Raw genomic sequence first — 21,040 nt, 5'->3', positions numbered from 1 at the left:
CTATCTTAAATTACATAAAAAGGTGGAAACTCCCTATTTTGTCAGACACTTGCAACTGGATTTAAATTCACCTGCTTATAGGATTGGATTTCCCCACCTCACTGGCCCACGCCCCAATTTTAAGTAACCAAGACCTGGACACCCTAAATCTGAGGAATTGTCCCTGACTGCAGTAAGTTATTGAAAACATTAATCAATGATTCACATATGACTTCCCCATTCCCTTAAGTAAACTAGGATAAATTGAATCCTGTCCTGTGGGACTATTGATCTTAAGTCCATTAACCTTGGTCCACATCATGTCGTATGTGACTTCTAATTTAATCCAAACCAAGTTCCTATAAAACATAATTCTTTTCAGGCATGAAAACAGTTGAAAAATATCTACTTAACTCATTAAGCCATCTTTTCATCCTTGATGATAATCTATTCTGATGTCTCTATTGAATACTAAATACAATTTCCCTCTAGTGGAATTCCCAACACGTTGAGATGGGAAAAAGTAATGAATGGTTTAATACTCTACTTGACTTTAGTAATGAATGGTTTAATTACTCTACTTGACTTTTTTCACTTGGCTGCCCCTGTCAGACCTCAGAAGAAAAAGATATGCCCAATAACAATTGTTCTTCTCTCCTTTTCTAATTAGTTTATAAAGCTCCATGTCCTTTTCAGCATATTGTCCTGGAGGTTTAAAACAGATATTGGGTATTAGTAAGGCTCTTCACCTTGGTTTCCACTGTGTCCTCTTAATGAATGAATTCCTCTTTTTCAATTCACCTTTTCCAAATAGAACAGCAACACCTCACCATTTGCTGCCTAATCTATCCCTCTAAAACAGTTTATAATCTTTTATTTGCATTTCTCTTATATAGAAGATACAGCAGAGAAACAGGCTCAACACGTCCATGCTGACATTTATGCTCCATTTGAGCTTCCTCCTGTCCTTTACCAGCCTAACCCTCTATTCCCTTCTCTAGTATGTGTTTATCTAGCTTCCCCTTAAATGCATCTGTAATATTTACCTTTAATACTCCCTGTGCCTGCAAGTTATTCCATGTGGTAGTGTGTTTATATTAATCTCGAGCCATATTCTATGACACCTAAAAGATCCAAATTATCAATCATAGCGTATATCTCTAATTCCAGTGGTTTGTTCTTAGTACCTTTTGTACTTCCTCTTGATGGTTTGTTAGGACTCTTCTTGATACTGGCTCTGTTGCATAAACTACTTTCCCAAGTTATTTAAACTAGTTGAAGTTTTAAATTAAAACAAGAAACCATTCAATAAGATCATGGCTACCTCAACTACACTTTCCCATACTACCCCCATATTCCTCGATTCCCTTATGCCCAACAATCTATCATTCTCTGTCTAATAAACATACTCAAAGCACAGGGCATCCACAGCTCTCTGAGGTAGAAAATTTCAAAGATTCACAACCCTTTGAGTGAAGAAATCTCTCCTTATCTCAGTCCTTAAAATGGCCCATCCTTATTCTGATCGACACTGTGAGCCAGTTCCCCAACAACCAAAGGAAGACATTAAATAAGAGTTTGAAGGTTGATCAGATAAGCTAGGAAGAGGCTCCAGCATGGACCAGTTGGGCAGAATGACGTGTTTCTGTGTTGTAAGATTCAATGAATTCAAACTTATTAATTTTTATTAAGAAGGAGCATAGCGAATTGTGAGCCACCAGTCGGTTCAAGCGCCAGCCTGGTCCTTTAAAGCGGGCAGGGCGTGTTTTCCTCAGGAGGGGGGAGGGGTGTAAGGAATGGGCGCGGTTTTTCAGAGGGCGGGATGCGAAAGGGGCGTGGCTTTGTCGGGAGCAGGGTGAGGAAGGGCGTGCCTTTCTCAGAGGGCAGGTGAAGAGTGTCGTGATTTTGTCATGGAGGGCGGGGGTGAGGAGCTGGAGGTGATGATGTTGACACGTATCCCATGATGCGGCGCGCTGCTGGCCACGTCCCCGGGCCACGTCGCTGCCGCCGCCATTTTGAGGGGGACGGCCGCCGGAAGGAGGAGCTTTTCCAGCTCAGCTGTCGGACGGGCTTCGGTTCGGATTCTTTCTCTTTCTCTCGTATTCACTCTTTTGGCTCACCCACCATGAATATCTTTCGGCTGGCCGGCGATTTCTCGCATTTAGTGGCCGTCATTATCTTGCTGCTGAAGATATGGAAGACCCGGTCGTGCGCTGGTAGGTTGCGGACTTGGACTTTCTGTTGCTATGGGGAGTAGGGGGAAGAAGAGGGTCGCAAGGCCCCAGGAGTGGAGGGTGAGGGAGTTCTTTTGTGTTTTTAATTAAATAGAATGTCATTTTAGTATTCACTTCTACTATTCGCTGTGCTGGCAAGTTACTCTGCGTTAATGAGCTTTTATTAATTTGAAACTATATTTTTGTGATGTCAATAAGATCCGAATGATCAATCACAGCATATATCTCTAATTCAAGCGGTTTGTTCTGAATACTTCTTGATATGTAGAAAGGGTGTGGGTGATGTGGCCCGGGGTGGGTGGTCTTGTGTGGTGCCCGGTGTCACCACCCCTCCCCCTTCTCTTAGATGATGCTGAAGGCCGGTACCGCTACTCCCCCCTACCCACCCACCCATTCTGCTACCGCAAAGAGCCGGGAGAAACAGCTCAACTGCTCATGGAGTCCGGTTACCTGACAGAGGTCAAGGACCCCACCCCCAGTCACTCATTCACACTCTGCCACATTGCTGCCGCTCCATTTTTGCAGCAGGCGCCATCAGTTTTTATATAAACTGCTGAGAGCGAATTATTGAAACTGTTTTATTTGGCGAGGTGCAATTGCTTTGCAAAGAGGGTTCATTGGAAGTTAGCTTCTCTGCAAGTTTGCATTTCCGTCCTGCTTTCGTGGCGCGCTTGGAAATTGCAGCTCCGGTTTGTGCTTAAATAAGGACTGTCAGCGTTCAACGATTGCTTGAAATGCTTTCAATCCTCGGTGTTTTATTTCTGCTCTCTCCATTTTGTGACTATTAGTTTGCTGTCCTACTCTGACGTGGCAAACGTTTGTAGGTGTGGTGAGGGAGGGGGCAGCTTTCTCGGTCTTCCACTCTGCAAGGAAAACATGTGTGCACATCCTATGAGAGATTTCTAACTTTGTGCATGTGGCTAAGTGTTTAGCGCGGCAAGCCTTTGGGTTGATGTGGGCATTCTGCGATGGAAGCTACGCGGCATTTTGAAAATCCTAGTCTTTGTTGCTTCCCCTTCTTTGATACTCGTAACGCATGCGTATAAATTGTATCCGATTCACTAATATTCGGGATGCTTAGGTTTAAAAAATGTGTGGAGACTTTTTCAATGGTTGAGTTTTCTACTGGCTGAATTGATGAACTGAAGAGTTTGGTTTCTGGCTCTGCAAGTGAGTATGAGAACAGCTGGGGTTTAATTAGGAAAACTACAACTGCCAACATAATAAGCTTCTCACTGCTTATGCAGCTGGGACAACCTGACCAATTGGAGTACTGTAATGGTTTGCAGGATTATCTGCGGCTAAGTGGATAAAACCTCTTCTCAGTGACGGGTTATCCTTCCAGGTTCCATCAATGAGGCAGACTGTCTGACACCATTGTTTATACATTAGATATCAGACTTTCCCTTGCTGAAGCTATGATTGCTGAGTGTACTACAGAGAATTAAGCATAAGAAAAAGGAACAGGGGTAGACCATTTGGACCCTTGAGCCTGCTCCACCATTCAATAAGATCATGGCTGACCTCGTTTCGAATTCCAAGTTCCCATCTATCCCTGATAACCTTTGATTCCCTTGCCTAACACAAATCTATCTATCTCTATCTTAAAAATATTCAATGACCCCACCTCCACCACCCTCTGATGTAGAGTTCCAAAGTTGCACAACCCTTAGACGTGAAGAGAAATCTTTTTCTCTGTCCTAAAAGGGTGACACCTAATTTTAAAACAGTGCCCCCTTGTCTGGACTCACCCACAAGAGGAAACATTCTTTCCGTGTCCACTTTGTCAAGACCATTCATGATCTTGTATAGTTCAATCAAATCACCCCTCACTGTTCTAAACTCCATTGGAAACAAGCCCAGTCTGTCCAACCTTTCCTCAAGACAACCAGAATTGATTCTATTCTAATTTTCCATTGATGGACGAATCACATTGGCCACCTGGGCTCTGAAGAACCCCTGGCTATATTTTCTGCTTTTTCTTGCATCCTCCTGAAGGCTTGGGAGATGCATATGACTTCAGGGATTGCAGCTTGAACTGTTTCTTGCCAGTTTGAGCTTAAATAAAAACTGCTTGCCTCTTGATCTGTGAATGTTTTTACATACCATAGTTTCATAAATTCTCCATTGGTTGTGATGTTGAATCAGCTTTCAGTAAGGTGAAAAGGACCTTTGTAGAGCAGTCTGTATTGGGTCACTAGTTTCCCAATTCGCTCAGTTCTGTTGAAGGGTCATGACGACTGGAAATGTCAACTCTTTTCTTCTCCGTCAATGCTGCCAGACCTGCTGAGTTTTTCCAGGTAGTTCTGTTTTTGTTTTGGATTTCCAGCATCCGCAGTTTTTTGTTTTTATATCTTTACATGGATCTTGAAGCTGGAGTGCCTGTCCTAGATAAAATCCCAAGATTCTGACTTATCTACTATGCGGCATTAGGATGAAAGTAATTTAGTTTTTTTGAATTTGTACAGTGTACGCAACATGATTTAAAGGATGCAATTGGACAAAAATCAGCCTGCTCCTTTTTGATTGTATTGTAGATATCCATTGCATCTTATAACCATCCTATGGCAATCTAAAGAACTTGAATTACATTGTTTTCTTATCACTTCCCAATGCTGTTTTCTGTGAGAAGCAGATACGTTTGTGCAGATAAAGGTCAAAGGTTGCAACTCTGATCTGGCAGCCACTGTCTGCTTCAAACTCAGTGAAGTGCTTTTTATTTTACCCGAAAATGCAATTTTTTGTTTTGATATGTAGAGGCATTAAAGGTGTTAAATATTTGCAGTTCTGGAATGTTGGTGTTCACCTAAAAGGTGCCAGTTTGTCACTTGACTACAAACATTTTTAGCATCAGTGGCCTTTATGGAACAAAGCTTTGTACAAGAGAGTTCTCAACTGAAGTACCTCAAGTTCTGCAAGCAAGACGTTTGCTTGGGAAAGAATGTTCCGTCTACCTGAATAAAAAAGTTATGGCTCTCCTTGCAGTGGCTTATGTATTTAAAGCTAAAAATTGGCTGTGAAATTTTAAAGTAGCTGCCACATCCTAGACATAATTTAGAGAAACGGTTAGGTTTAGTTGCAATCATGTATCTCCAGTTTTAAATTCATGTGTTCTGTTTACAAATTGTATACCCATACATTTCTGTTGGCTCAAAGCACTAATTTGTTTTCTGACAGGAAACAAAGGGAATTTTGCTTTATAGGTTAATGCCCCTAATCCAAGGACTACTGAGTCAGAGTGATATTGTTGATTATCATGGCCAGTTTGAACTACAGACTTATTCAATACACCCTGAAATTCAACACCATTTGATGCGATTCTCCTAGATGCTGGACCTTGTACTTATTCCTCAGAGTTGTCACTGACCTACTCCTTATGTCTTATTTTAAACATGCCAATATTGAGTTGATGAGGGGGAGCCAGTGGATCTGGTTTATTTGGACTTTCAGAAGGCTTTTGACAAAGTCCCACATAAGAGATTAGCATGTAAAATTAAAGTAGGTAAAATTAAAGCATATGGGATTGGGGGTAGTGTATTGAGATGGATAGAAAACAGGTTGGCGGACAGGAAACAAAGAGTAGGAATAAATGGGTCTTTTTCCGAATGGCAGGCAGTAATTAGTGGGGTACTGCAGGGATTGGTGCTGGGACCCCAGCTATTAATAATATATATTAATGATTTAGATGAGGGAGCTAAATGTAATATTTCCAAATTTGCAGATGACACAAAGCTGAATGGGAGAGTGAGCTGAGGGGAGGATGCAGAGATGCTTCAGGGTGATTTGGACAAGCAAATGCATGGCAGATGCAATATAATGTGGATAAATGTGAGGTTATCCACTTTGGTAGCAAAAACAGGAAGGCAGAATATTATCTGAATGGCTATAAATTGAGAGAGGGGAGTGTGTAACGAGACCTGGGTGTCCTCGTACACCAGTCGCTGAAGCATGCAGGTGCAGCAGGCAGTAAAGAAGGCAAATGCTATGTTGGCCTTCATAACAAGAGGATTCGAGTACAGGAGCAGGGATGTCTTGCTGCAGTTATACAGGGCCTTGGTGCGACCACACTTGAAATATTTTGTACAGTTTTGGTCTCCTTATCTGAGGAAGGATGTTCTTGCTATAGAGGGAGTGCAGCGAAGGTTTACCAGACTGATTCCTGGGATGGTGGGACTGACATATGAGGAGAGATTGAGTTGGTTAGGATTATATTATCTGGAGTTCAGAAGAATGAGGAGGGATCTCAAAGAAACATATAAAATTCTAACAGGATTAGACAGGGTAGATGCAGAAAGGATGTTCCCGATGGTGGGGAGTCCAGAATCAGGGGTTACAGTCTGAGGATACAGGGAAGACCATTTAGGACTGAGTTGAGAAATTTCTTCACCCAGAGAGTGGAATTCGCTACCACAGAAAATAGTTGAGGCCAAAACATTGTATGTTTTCAAGAAGGAGTTGATATAGCTCTTGGGGTGAAAGGGATCAAAGAGTATGGGGAGCAAGTGGGAGCAGGCTATTGAGTTGGATGATCAGCCATGGTAGTGAATGGTGGAGCAGGCTCAAAGGGCCGAATGGCCTTCTATTTTCTATGTTTCTATATTGTGTTCTTTGCTCACACACTACCAGTAGTTAATGACCATGTGGATTTTACAATTGGCAAATGTGATGTGATTCCACTACTGTAAACTACTCAGGAAATCAGGATTAGTCTGTTTGGGTCTGTAACAGAGTTGGTACAACATGTGCAACTGTTTTATTAAAAGATTTATTTAATTTTAGCGATTTGACTTCTGCCCTTGTCAAACTGTCCTCCAGCTTCTTTATAAATCCTTGCTCCAGTGCTGTTTCTTTTATATCTGGTGATGCAGCTTGTGTTAAACATACAATTGGAAGGTTCATTGTCAAATTCCACATAGGCGCTTTGAGAAGAGGGTGGGGTAGCTTCCTGCTATGCAAATTTAAACAGGTTTAGATGACTGGTATCAGAACAATGAAGATAGGGGATTTAACTCCAAGGTTTAATATGGCGTTGAGATTTCTAAGGAAATTGTTTAACTGCCATCTTTAGCGTTGCTGTAGAGCATTTCTTGACTCAGTTGTACAACCATCAACACCTGGTTTCAGGCTCAAAATGCAGATCTGGGATGGTAATCTAGCATTGCTTTTTTCACATGGATTTCAAAAGGCAAAGTTCAACAGGGGTGGGATGGGGGGAAATATTGTTCCTCAGTTGGTTATCTATATCTTTGACAGTTATCCAAGCTGATTTATGTGCATGCATTGTTAAAGTGTATCATCAGTAATGTGATTTGTCCTGTATTTTATACTGACAATATAACAGGAATTTGTTCATCAAATTTTTGTGAAGTGGCTGAGTAGCTGCAACTACTTTCCAGGAAGCACTTTTCGTGTCAATAGGATTAGAAAAAATTATGGGTGTACTTTGTTACTTTGGACTGCTGTTTGTGTTGTCTGACCTCTGACAACTCTGCAGAATGTTGAGAATTTACAGTGCCCTGAACTGCTTGTGAACCACCTTTTAACAAGCATTTCTAGTCCTTGCCATAACTGTTTACCGATAATCATTAAGCTATCTACTGCAGTGGCAGCACTCTTAGCTGAGTTGGAAAGTTGTGGGTTCAAGCCCCACTTCAGGGACCTGAGCGCACTTTCTAGGTTAACAGGAGGAATGCTGAACTGTGGGATATGCCATCTTTCTGACCAGATGTTAACATCGAGGGCCTATCTGCCCTCAAGGGTAGATATAAAAGATCCTATTTTAATGAGCTGGGAGTTTTCCAGTGTCCTGGCCAATATTTGGCCTCAACCAGCATCAATACAACTGCATCTCAAAAATTATCATGTTGCAGCTGAAATGCTTAGGGGTGAAATGCGTCATAAAACTGCTTTTTCTCCTACCTTTCTTTCCTTGGGATTGGCAGGTGTCAGTTCCTGTGATTCCTTAATCTGAGGGTTAGATGTAGCAGCTGATTGAAACAGGGTGGTTAAATGCTGGTTAACGATTCCCTCAAATATTTGTTTGCACCTTTTCTGTCATTGACATCAGTTTCCAGAGGAGGAATAGAATTCATAGAATACATTAATGAAGGGAAGGAAACATTAGTAAAAGCTGACTTTCTGTTCAGTGTACAAGTGAGATGGATGGCTGAGTAATTACACAAATCAAAGGGTTAACTGCTAGCTTCTGGGACTTGCACTTTGGTGAATCAGTCTACAGTATCCCTGAACAACTTTTAAGTTTTTCTGTGTTTTGGTGCCTCCCCATATCATCAAATCTGTACAACACATGTCCTTGTTACATTGCAATGAGAGCAGTTTGAAAGGAGCAGAAGAAGGGGGTAGAGAAAGAATCACTAAATATCTACAACTGGGGAGTAAGTCACAAAAGGATCCTTGTTAATTAATCGGAGTTCCAGTTTTTAAGTATTTAAATCTTGTGCCTGCATTGCAGAATGTGGAACCAAAGCATTGCAGCTTCTGTTTTTTCCACTTTTCCTAAGTAGGTATTTTCAATATATTTAGTATTTCCCCCGCACCCCCAGTTTTAAAAGACCATTTATCATGGTGCATATTTTTCTATGAAATGGCTTGCAGCTGTTGAAGTGAAGGCAGCCGTATTGTAAATCCTGTGCTAAAGCTACATATTGTAAAATGTAACTTTATTACGACTGGTTTCGCTATCCATGTCTGGGGTTGGTTATTTTCTACTAAAGTAGTTGAGATGTCTGCTCTAGCTCTGGAAGCTAGCCAGATGAGCATCTTTCTCTCCTAGGTGCATTGAAGATTAAATACTAAAATACAGCCAGAGAGCTCGTCTACCCCACCATTTACAGGACTGTAATACAGATCCAGGTGATCCCAGATATGATTCCCAAATTGAATGTTTTAATTAATTTGTCCCCCTCCTTTTAAAAGCAGACTAGTTTCAAAATGTCCATAGCAGCTGTTGCACTGCATCAGATTGAACTAAATCCTGGGTGAATCTGAATAAACGTATATTGCAGAAAGGCTTATACTTTGACCCATGATAGTTGCATCTGGATTTACTGAAAGACACAAAAGTTGTTGTCTTGTGTTTTATTGCTATTGCTTTCAATCATACAGGTTTCCAGCTACATGTGATTGCTTGTAAAATACAGATGTTGAGCATTGCTTTTCAGTTGCAGAAAGATACAGAGCGCATCATTCTATTAACTGCTTACTAACCTCATTTCGCAAATACCAATGGTTAAAACAAGAGACACAAGAAAGACTAAGAAATAAGTCAAGACACTGGAAGCTATAGTTCAGTAAACAGTGCCAAATTTCACAATACAAATTGGCTCTCTGCAGAGACAGCCCTAGTTTGGAAGGGCAAACATGCATTAATGATAGCACAAGTTGTTTTAAATAATAGAAGTTGAGTGATACTTGCTTAAACAACATTCAAAATTATTAGAACTTGTATTAGAAGCAAACATAGAGCCTGAAAAATCAATAACAGCACCTGTCACCTATCCAGAAAGTAAACTGTCAAAAAATCTGCTGCGAGCATATTCACTAGCTCCCAGATGGATTTAAACATTCAAGATGGATTTAAACATTCAAAACCAACCTAAATTTGATATATATTGTTGACCCTGACAGACCAGTTATGTTTTGAAGTGAATGGGCAATGCAGATCACTCCTGTAGTATGATTGTACTGGTCAAAAGCACATTCTTGTAGCATGGCAGTTATGAAAGCAGTTTATTTGCTAAATTATTGAGTACCTCAGATGATCATTAAATGAAAAATAATTGAGTGAGTCTCTACATACTACTGCTGTGGTGAGACCTGAGTTCTGAGTATGTGTACATGTTAATTCCCTGATTTGGGATGAGGAGAGAGAAATATTCCAATTTGTGTTTCCACATTCCCTTCAGTTTGCAATGCTTTTTGTTTCTACCAAATAAATTTGGAAGTCCAATTACTGTAAACTGAAGTTGTAAGCCCTGTGGGGTTGTTAAGCAATGCAAACATCATTGAGGTGATGCTAGCAGTGCCAGGTAGCAACATTGTATTTGTAACTTGATGGGTTTGCACAACCAGCTAATGATTATAGTTTCACAGTAGTTTAGTTTGAATGAAAGCCATTGGGAACATTCTAGTTCAGTTTCCTTGGGCATCAATATAAATCTGATCAAATCAGAAACTTTATGCAAAAATGTTCTTCTGATTGGTGTAAATAGACAAAATAAATATAAAATAGAGAAATATACTTATTAAAAATAAAACTTGAAATGCTTGTGAGAACATGATTAGGCCAGTGATCAAATGCTCCTGACTCTAGTAGTTAAAGCTTTGAGTTTGGTTAACCTGGGAGTATTTTTTCATTGGTCTACATTATGTTCAAATTAGTTATTTTTCACTGTCCTTTTCATTGTACTCTATCTCAAAATCTCCTGTACTCTGAACTGCATTCTGTTACAAAATGGCAAGCCCTGGACATACACACAAATCAAAGTCTGTTATCTCTGCTCCTGGTTTAAAACAAACAAGTCAAATCAATGCCTTTTCCATGTGGTAAGCAGACTTTGATTTTTGTGCACACCTGGACTGTTCCCAGGCTGCTACCAGTCTCCCTGTAGCTGGCTGCAGAGAGACCACAATCACCCACTGATACATAGTTAAGTGGTGTTTCAACCTACTTGGCACTTGACATCAGTGTTGCATGACAGTCCACCTTTGATATTTTAATGTTTTGGATAACCCCATGACCAATCTTAAAAATGGAATGCCTTCCCAAACACTTCTCCCTTTGGGGAGAAAAAGGCCACTGGTCTTAAACAAAAATGCAAAAAAAAAAAAAATTTTTTTTTCTCCTTTCCTGAAGAGGCTAGGAATGTTTCCATAGACCAAACAGATGAAATTCAGTGTAAAGAAGTGCAGTGATTCACAGGAGCAAAAATCAGTAAGGGACTATTACATAAAATAACAAGAAAATGTGAATGGAAAATGAAAGGGACCTTGCTTCAAGTTATTAGCAATTGGATCAATCGCAATAATGCTCGGCAGTAAACAAAGCAATTTGGATGTTGGGATGTATTAAAATGTCAGTATTGAGCTGAAAGAGTGGGCTAATTTTGCCACTGAGTGAGTGCACTTGGGAATGCTATATACAGTTCTGATTGCCAGGAAGTATGTTGCAGCAGTGAAAGGCTATGGGGAGCAAGCAGAATGATTGAGAAAATGGAGGGATTGGATTCTGATTTATAATTCTGGTTTATGTAAATTAGCATCTTTTCACTGAAAAGAGCAGATTGCAAGGTGATGGATTATTTTTAAGAATTCTAAAGTGGCGAGATTGTGTAGATAAGCTGTTTAATTTTGCCCAGCACAGTGGAACCAGGCCTGCTCTTGAATGGGAATAAGTTCAAAACTAATCTGCAGAAACAATATTTCAGTAGATGTGTGGAACTGGCTCCCTAGGAAGACAGTGGGAGCAGATATCTATTTAATTGAATGCAATACTTTGACCAAAATTACTATTTTGGGATACAACATTAGTTAATTTGAAGCATAATATAGTGATGTGTAACATGTTTGGGAGGGACAGGTAACATTGCACCTTGAACTAAAGCTCTCCATTCATGTCGGAGTCTGTTATAAACTAATTAATAGAGATTGATTACCATTTTAGAAGGTGACCTATATGGGCTTTAGTTTGTCTTCTAGCAATTTCTGTGTTCCCAGCATTTAGTGTATCATAGGAGATTTTGGACAGCGTGTCACAAGGTTAACTGTCAAGTTGATTCAGTAGGAATCTCCATTTATACCAGATTGTGATTGAGAAAGCAGTCCTTAAAGAGTATTTAATCATCTAAATTATCTAAAAAAAAATCTAATATTTGTCAAGAGGAAAAATCAGAATTGCCATTTGAAACTTGAGTGCATTTTTGCATAACTTGATTTTTTTTCTTCCTTAGGTATCTCTGGGAAGAGCCAGATTCTGTTTGCATTGGTCTTTGTCACACGATACCTGGATCTGTTCACGATTTTCATCTCTCTCTACAACAGTTCCATGAAGGTAAGTTTAAGGCAGTGGAGTAAATGCTATTTCAAATATTTATTTCCAACAGCACAATACTTAAAATTACCTGTCTGTAATATTGTACTTTGGAGCTCTTTACATAGATTAACATCATACTTCTCTTCCCATTTCTGGGCTCCACAACCCCAGAAAGTATGTTGTGTATACTGTACATGTCCTAATTTGGGCATTTGAACATGCCACGTGCAATTTCAATCTTATTTGTGCTTGTTATACACTCTTAATTCCTATTCAAATTTTGATGCCTAATATATTGATGTCCAACACACATTTTCATCACTTAAATTTGCTTGTTGACCAGGATTTTTGTATATATTGTTAGCATTGAGCCTTGGTTTTATTTTTTCCACAGATTATCTACATTTCTTGTGCCATTGCCACGGTGTACTTGATCTACTTTAAGTTTAAGGCCACCTATGATGGAAATCATGACACGTTCCGTGCGGAATTTCTGGTTGTCCCTGTAGGTGGATTGTCTTTCCTTGTCAATCATGACTTCTCTCCAATGGAGGTAAATCCTTCTTAACTTGAATTCAGGTGAAAATACTTATGTTTTTCATCCAAAATCAATTGAAATAAGGTGTTTGAAATTTTCTTACTGTCTTCTGTTTCAACTGCACATATCTGTCCCAACTGAGGATTGGAAGAATCTGTTAGGGGATTCTATAGCAATGACCTCAAGATGTGTAACAGCAGCTTAAAGAAACAGTTTTTTGTTTCTCATCCTCATTAGTAAACTCTGAGCCTCTGTTTGGCATATCCCTATGGTGGTAGCCCATAGTGTGATGTAGAAGAACTAGCATTGTTCCTTTTTTAAAAAAAAGTTCGCCGCTGTCCGCCTTTCTTGAGGGGCCACCTAATAGCTGATTTAAATCTGCTGATTTAAATCTGTTGGTATACTGTCCTAATGCTTAATCAGCAAGTGGTGTGTGGTGCAAACTGCGAGAAGGAAGGGACAGTAAAGAACCTTTTGGGAATGAATCCAACGGTAATCTCCCAGTCTTATCTGTGACTTCAGTCCTGCACCAACATGATTGACTGTTAACTGCCCTATTATTGGCCTAGCAAGTAACTCAGTTGCAAAAAGTAAGACCACCACCAGCTTTACGAGGGTGAATAGGGATGGGCAGTTAATGCCAGCCTTGCAATGACACCAACCTGAAGGACCAAATTAGGCCTTTAAAGTCTACCTTATGTTGCCAGCTCACAAATGAGCAATTCCACAGTTTATGGGATTTTAACTGACCTCTGGCCTGCATGGGGATTGGGTGAAAGAGACTTGTTGCAGATGCTACAGGAGTTTCTGTGCATTGCAGAATGGAACATTTAGAACAGAATTTTTTTTGAGTTAACTTAGTGTTGTATTCTTTGTTTTTAATGCTGGAGTTTTACTCTCATGGGATTCAGACTTCGCTAGCAAAACCAGAATTTATTGCCCACCCCTAATTGCCCTTGAAGATGGTGGTGAGCTGCCACTTTGAACTGTTGTAGCCCAGGTGGGTTGGTACATACACTGTACTGTTAGTGAGGGAGTTCCAGGATTTAGACCCAACAATTGTATTTCAAAGTCATGATGGTGTGTAACTTGGAGGGGAACTTGCAGGTAGTGGTGTTACCAGGCATTTGCTGCCCTTGTCCAAGGTGGGAGAAGTTGCAGGTTTGGGAGATATTGTGGAAGGAGCCTTGAGTTGCAATGTGAGGTTGGAATGAGTCAAAGCAGTTGAATGACAAAGGTGTAAAACGTTGGGTTTGAGGGCAGGGTGGAGGTTGTTGCCTGAATAAAGTTTTTAAAAAAAACATTTCAAACGCTCTTCCAGATCCTGTGGACATTCTCGATTTACTTGGAGTCAGTTGCAATTCTCCCCCAGCTCTTCATGATCAGCAAGACAGGTGAAGCAGAAACCATCACGACTCATTACCTCTTCTTTCTTGGCTTGTATCGTGGCCTGTACCTTATCAACTGGATCTGGCGCTATTACTTTGAGGGTTTCTTTGACCTCATTGCTATTGTGGCCGGCTTGGTTCAGACTATTCTCTACTGTGACTTTTTCTATTTGTATGTCACAAAAGGTGAGGAATCAAAGATTTGCCTTTTACTTTTGCATTAGATACTGTGAAGAAACTTTTAAATGTTTTAAAGAAAATCACTTGAGAACCCCAGTGATGTACTTGTGTGAAAGGGTGATGGCAAAAGCGTGGCAAAGTTTTTTTTGACATTCATTGTGTTTTATAACTTTTTATCCACTGTCCTTGAGCTATTCAAACTGCCAGACACGCCTCTTAATCTATTCACTATTATCTTCCTAAAGCAGTCTTTAGTCATCAAGGATTACAAGAGATGAGCATTGTATGAATCATACTCTTTAAAAAAAAAATTGTGCCAGGTAATGGTTTACAAAGTTGATGCATGAAATCACCCTTAACATGTGGATTTTGCAATTATGCAGAACCATAATAACCAGAAAGCAGCGACAAATTGCAGACAAATGGGTGTGTAGGGTAGTATGTGAGAAGCAGAATAGCATATACTCTTGTATAATTTTATTTATTCTTAGAGTTTAGGGGTGGGGGTTTTAAAAAGTTTCCTTAATGTTGCATGTTGTGACAGGAATATGCTGGTCCTGGGTGAGTAAAATGTACAAGCCCAAATTTCATCAGAAGCTGGTTCAATCCCACTGCAGGATTTGAGCAATTAACCTGGGCTGACATTCCAGTGCAACAATGAAGAAGTCTTGCCCGGTCAGAGGTAGCATCTTTCAGATGAGATATTAACCAGGGACTGGCTTGGTGATGGTTCAGGCTGATGTTAGAGGGCCCGTAGCACTATTCAAGAGGGGAAGTTCTCATACCCCTGGTCTCTATTCCTCCCTCAGTCAACACTATCAAAACGCGATCAACTAGCTGTGTCGTTGTGTGATTTATAGTTATTGCATTTGATTAAGAAGGCGTACATTAGCATACTGCATCAGGTCATAAAGTGTACATATTGCTGAATTAATAATTTCGAGACTAGTTCATTTCTTACCACATTAGCTGGGAATTAAAATTCAATTAATTAAATAAATCAGGAAAAAAGGCGAGTATCAGTAATAACTACGAGATTGATGTAAAAACCCCTCTGGATTGTAAATGTCCTTGTAAGGAAGGAAATCTTCCATGTGTGTCTGGTCTGGACTATATGACTCCAGATATGCAGTAATGTGGTTGACTACTAACTGCCCTCTGAAATGGCCTAGCAAGCCACTCAGTTCTTTCCTCAAAAATGGTTCACCAACACCTATAAAGTGCAATAAATGTGGCCTTGCCACAGTGGATCCCCCAACAGCCTGTGAATGAATAAATGAAGCTAGTCCACATTGAAGTGATTCAGGTAAAGTGATTTTGCACATTTGAGGTGTCACACAAGTGTAAGGTTTTTTAAAAAAACTGCCCAGAAAGTTCTTGTGAATGTTATGTTGGGTCTTCTGACTTTTTTCTGTCTCCAAATTTTATTTCTTTAGTTCTCAAAGGAAAGAAGCTGAGTTTACCAGCTTAAGTGCCAAAGATCACCTGAACTTCTGTCATTGGTCGCATCCAGACAGAGGAAGCATTACCACACAACAGAAAACTTACCAAGAGCGTAAGATGCCTGAGACAGAGAGCAAGGGGACACACTTAAGAATTGCATTTAAACTTGTCAACAGCTGTTCTGTAGTCTGATGGACCACAAATATGAGTTTTCTGTTTTATGCATCTTGCCTTTTTTATTACAGTGTAAAAATATATTTTCTACAAAGGAATATATACTGAAAGGATGAATTACTTGGCAGTGGTTTTAAGAGAAAAAACTTGGAAGCTTAGATTGGAAATGCTGAATGTGTTTCTCTTTAGCTGTTTACAAGGATTAAGTGCAAATTGTTTAAATAAAATCTGAAAATTACTGACCAGTTTAATTACTTAGAACACAGTATCCGACGCGCAAAGTTGGTCTGTAGTTTTTCAACCACTTGCTCTATTTATTTGAATTTGCCAAATTTTTTGAACATAATTCATTCTTTCCTCCAACACCCCCTTTAAAACACTAGAATTGTCTTGAGGCTGATGTGATGAAATATGCCTTGTTGTCTGGCTGACGAGGTTTCCTTTATTCAATCAGTGGTTAATCCACCTTCAGATGGAATGCATGTATTCTGTCCTTTGGCATATGTTCTTGTGAACATAGAACATGAAGAATAAAGATCACAGAAACCTTACTAGGTGTGCATATTACTGACTGAAAAGTGATTTGGACTGTGTAATGTTAGATATTCAAGGGACCATATGACTTTGAGCTTAATTTTGGGATTTTTTTTTTAATTGAACAAATCACTTTTAGAATCGACGGCCTGGGCTACCACTCTTAATTCTTTGGAAACATTAGGAGGTTTATCTTGTGTTTTTTTTTTACACTAAGCTGTTGCATGATATCTTGTGATACTGCCCCAAATAAACATTTTATGGAAAATGCTTCTGTTTATTGTGTTCCAGCCTGTCACTGTACACTTTTAATTTTAATGTTTTGATAGCAATGTGCTACTGGATAATATTTGGTTTGAATAAGCAGTGGTTTTCAACTCAACCCTGTGTATGTGGGGAGGCTGCAAGTATTGGGGAACCCTTTTAAATATTGGGTGAGTGGTCCTGATTTTGTACCCACTCCTACCCTCAACTGTTAGCTACCCAAAGGAAAGCATTGCAGAATAGTGTGAGAATATTCCATTATATTAATAAACTGATATAACACTGAAATCTAATGATCTTAGATCTGTAATATCCAGAAGTCCCCAATTTGAAAACATGAACTTGACCATTTTTATCATTTGACTATATTCTTGCTCCTGGAAAAGCCAATTAATTTTCTTGTCCTATTTCCTTGTGTCCATTTTAGGATTTGCTATGCAGTGTTCATTTTGGCGTTTGACTAATCTAGGCCAGTTACTTTTTAGTATAACCTGAGATGGGAGAAAACAAGGTCACATATATTGCTGTTCTCATGTACAATGCACTGCTAGTTTTCTGTCTGTATGTCAGATTTGGGGAGATTGTTTGTTTTGTTGATATCATGTGCCAGGTGTCAGATGTGAAAAGACAGCAGCTTGTATAAATGATAGTGCCTTTAAAGTAATAAAATATAATGTTTCAGAGGCATTATAAAACAGTGACACCAAACCATAGGATATGGGGGGCAAGTGACCAAAAGCGTGGTCAGAGGTAGGTTTCAAGAAATGTATTAAAGGAGGAAAGTGAGTTTGTAAGGTGAAAAGCTGTTGGAAAGCACAGCTGAAGGCACGACCACCAATGGTGGATCAATTCAAATCGGGGATGATGAATAGGCTGGAATTGGAGGAGCACAGATCTTGGAAGGTTGGGGAAGTTAGAGATAAAGGGCCTGGACATGGAGGGATTTGAAAACAAGGATGACAATTTTAAAATTGATGTGTTGCTTAACTGAGAGTCAATGTAGATCAGCAAGTGCAGGGGTGATGGGTGAATGGGATTTGATGCGAGTTAGGACACAGGCAGGTTTTGGATGACCTCAAGTTTGAGCGTAAAATGTGAGAAACCTGCAAGGAGTATGTTAGAATAGTTGAGTCTGGAGGTTTTACTCAGCAGATGTGCTGAGGTGGGGAGAGTTGGGCCGTGTTGTGGAGGTGACAATAGGTGGTCTTTAGTGACAACTTGGTTATGTGGTGATAGCTCATCTCTGGGTCAAATATGCCAAGGTTGTGAACAGCCTGGTTCAACCTTAGTAACACAGCAACAGCAGCTGATTCAGATACCTCTTGATGCAAGTAAATCAACTTTACAATTCTTGTATTATCTTGGTGAACCATATCTGACGGGGAATTTTGAATTTGGAAAAGCGCAAAAGGAATAAAACATGGAATATGCTGTTCTGTTCTCCAAAATGTCCCAAAAGATGGAAGCTGCAAGATGTTTCCTGCTCTAGCACATGATTTCTTTGAAAAGAACATACTTCCCTCTTGTCAACAAACATCAATATCACACGCAAAATCACATGCAAAATAATCTTTTTAATAAATTTATCTAAACTGCTTTATAAATAGTGTTAAGTAATCACCTAAGTTTTACAAGAATGAAATACTGCAGATGCTGGAAATCTGAAATAAAAACAAAATGCTTGGAAATATTCAGCTGGTCTGGCTAAAACAGTTAACGTTCCTGGTTGATGTCTCTATTCTGCCTATTTTCTCGAGAATGTATTTATTTGATGAATGGTGGATTTTTTTGTCATTGGGATAGTTACCAACTCTCAAGCCTTGTGATTTCCAAGTATCTTGTATTCATCACACAAAATTTAATATAGTTTTCTCAGCCCACAAATGTTTCCAGCCCTCTGGTCCAAAGAGTTGGATGTTCCAGGGTTTGGGGCAATGCTGTACCTGATGTAATGCTTTTGATTATCCAGTAGGGGGCAACGCCTATTGAAAGGAGGTTCAACTATGTGACAGCTCCAGGCTTGGGTTCAAATAGTTTCTGCAATAGTTAGTTTCTCAAGCAGTTACAAATTTTAACGATAACGGGTTTGGGGTTGCGTCTCTGTAATTCAACTCTAGCAGCTTGCAAAATTTTTTTGCAGTGTAAATTATAGACTTGGTCATTGGATACTCGCTCCGGTTGAGGTACGTTTTACTCAAGTATTAATGCTCTCACTTTTTCCTCCGGGAGGCTTGTAATCTGTCTCCAACGCCTCCACTTTTTTTTCTGCCATAACAACCTGAGGGAACGCCTGAAAAGCCACAGCTCTAAGAAAACATTCAATAGTATTCAGGATGGATGCTCACTCGTTGTGGATACAAATATTAATCTGGAACTCCGAGGGCATATGTGCCTCTCTCAAACTCCTATTTCCCACTTTCAGAAGGCATTCCTAAGACATTGCTGTTCCTGTTCTCTTTCATACCTACAATTCTAGGAATTTATCATGAATGCTATGCATGCCTAGTGCCTCTCCAATAGGAGGGTGACCAAGGTGAGTCCACTTGCCTTCACTGAACTGATTCAAGGTTTTGTATTTGTAGCAGCACCTGCTGACTTCCTTACAGATGGCTACTCTGGACAGCGTGTAAGTGAGATGGCACACAGTATTGATATCTCTCCAAGGATGTGCTTACAATACTTTTTATTATTTGGTTCTACTGGGCTAACCACAATGTATTACACTACAGCCTTTAATTGCAGAATGATTTACGATGAAGTAACCCACAGTGCAGATCCTGCTTCTTCTTGCTCAATAGGTTTTGGTGTAATTTTGCAGCCCCTGATGTGTCCACAGGCCTTAAATATTGCAAAAGGCCATTTGGCCTGACATGTCCTTGCCAACTTTCAGCAAAAGCAACTCACTTAATTTCATCTCACTGACTTTTCAACATAGATCTGCAAATGCTTTCTCTTTAGTCTGTTAAAGAATTCGATTGAATCTGCATCAGCCAAACTTTTAGGCAGGGTGTTCCGGAGCCTAACCACTCGGCTAAGCTTTTCCTCATGTTGCCATTGCTTCTTTTGTCAATCACCTTCAAATCATCCTCTGCTTCTTGATATTTCCACTAATGGAACCATTTTCTCCTCTGTGCAGATCCCTTGTGAGCTAATACAGTCTATGTTGGCCCAGCGACAGTGAAGGAAGGTTGAATTATTTCAATGTCAGAGTGCTGTGTGACTTGGAGAATTTGGAGCTGGCGGTGTTCCAACACTCACTGTCCAAGCTAATGTGGGGATATGATCAAGGAATATGGGGAAAAATGGCCGGAGGTGGATGATTAGCCGTGATCAAATGGGTTCAATGGGCCAAATTTCCTATGTTCTTATGAGTAAAGAACAGCCATATGGACCAGGTACTGGAAGAGAGCTGTGCAATGGTATTCATAAATGAACACCTTCAACAGAGGAATAATATAAATAGGAGGGGAAAGGATTCATTTTGAAACAAGTTTGGTTGAAACTGTACTTGATGGAGTCCATAGCCCAGAACAATACAAAAGCCATGACAACAGGAGCACCTGGTATCAACAGCAATCACACATCCCAGTCAACAAATGAGGTGTCAGCCTTAGTTCAGTGGTAGCACACAGGCCTCACTCCAGAGACTTAAAGAAAGAAAGACAATTATATTGTGTTTTTCATGACCACTGGACATCTCAAAGTGCTTCACAGCCAATGACGTATTTTTGAAGTGTAGCCACTGTTGTAATGCATGAGATGCAGCAGCTAATTTGCACACAGCAAGCTCCCACAAAGACAATATGATAATAACCAGACAATCTGTTTTTGTGATGTTGATTGAGGGATAAATATTGGCCAAAACGTCAAGGATAATTCCCCTGCTCGTCTCCAAAATAGTGCCATAGCATCTTTTATATCCACACAGACAGATGGAGCTTCAGTTTAAAACATCTCATCTGAAAGACAATATCTTCAACTGTGCAGAACTCCTTCAGTACTGCACTGGAGTGTGCCTTGGGAGATTTTATGTAATAAAACTCCTTAGACACTTTGCAGGAGAATATAAAACAAATCAGTGTTTCCTATCAACCCAAGATGGCTGCAAAGATGGCCACCAATACCCATCTAGGCATGCACACTTGTCCACACGTGCAGAAAACCATTAATGGGTTTTGCCTTTCCAAACTTGGGTTGTGGCAGGGTCTATTTTTAAATTATAAAATACCATTGCAAATTGATGTGGCATGATCTA

At 39.9% G+C, this 21,040-nt stretch overlaps 1 protein-coding gene across 1 annotated transcript; it reads left to right on the top strand.

Moving 5' to 3' along the window:
• Positions 1–1,975: 1,975 nt before the first annotated feature.
• kdelr2b (KDEL endoplasmic reticulum protein retention receptor 2b) lies at positions 1,976–16,789 on the top strand. Its single transcript, XM_041207054.1, has 5 exons — positions 1,976–2,195; positions 12,182–12,282; positions 12,659–12,817; positions 14,124–14,376; positions 15,807–16,789. The coding sequence occupies exons 1-5, from the start codon at positions 2,105–2,107 to the stop codon at positions 15,839–15,841; spliced, it is 639 nt and encodes a 212-aa protein (XP_041062988.1). The 5' UTR covers positions 1,976–2,104; the 3' UTR covers positions 15,842–16,789.
• Positions 16,790–21,040: the final 4,251 nt, after the last annotated feature.

This window comes from Carcharodon carcharias, chromosome 15 (assembly GCF_017639515.1).
Source record: "Carcharodon carcharias isolate sCarCar2 chromosome 15, sCarCar2.pri, whole genome shotgun sequence".
NCBI classification, from domain to species: domain Eukaryota; kingdom Metazoa; phylum Chordata; class Chondrichthyes; order Lamniformes; family Lamnidae; genus Carcharodon; species Carcharodon carcharias.
The sequence above is the reverse complement of the archived record's forward strand: the minus strand, read 5'-3'. Positions and strand labels throughout refer to the sequence as shown.

Coding starts and splice junctions, on each gene's coding strand:
- kdelr2b (XM_041207054.1), top strand. CDS start 2,105: ATGAATATCTTTCGGCTGGCCGGCGATTTCTCGCATTTAGTGGCCGTC. Junction 12,283..12,658: donor TCTACAACAGTTCCATGAAG/GTAAGTTTAAGG, acceptor TTTTTTCCACAG/ATTATCTACATTTCTTGTGC. Junction 14,377..15,806: donor CTATTTGTATGTCACAAAAG/GTGAGGAATCAA, acceptor TTATTTCTTTAG/TTCTCAAAGGAAAGAAGCTG.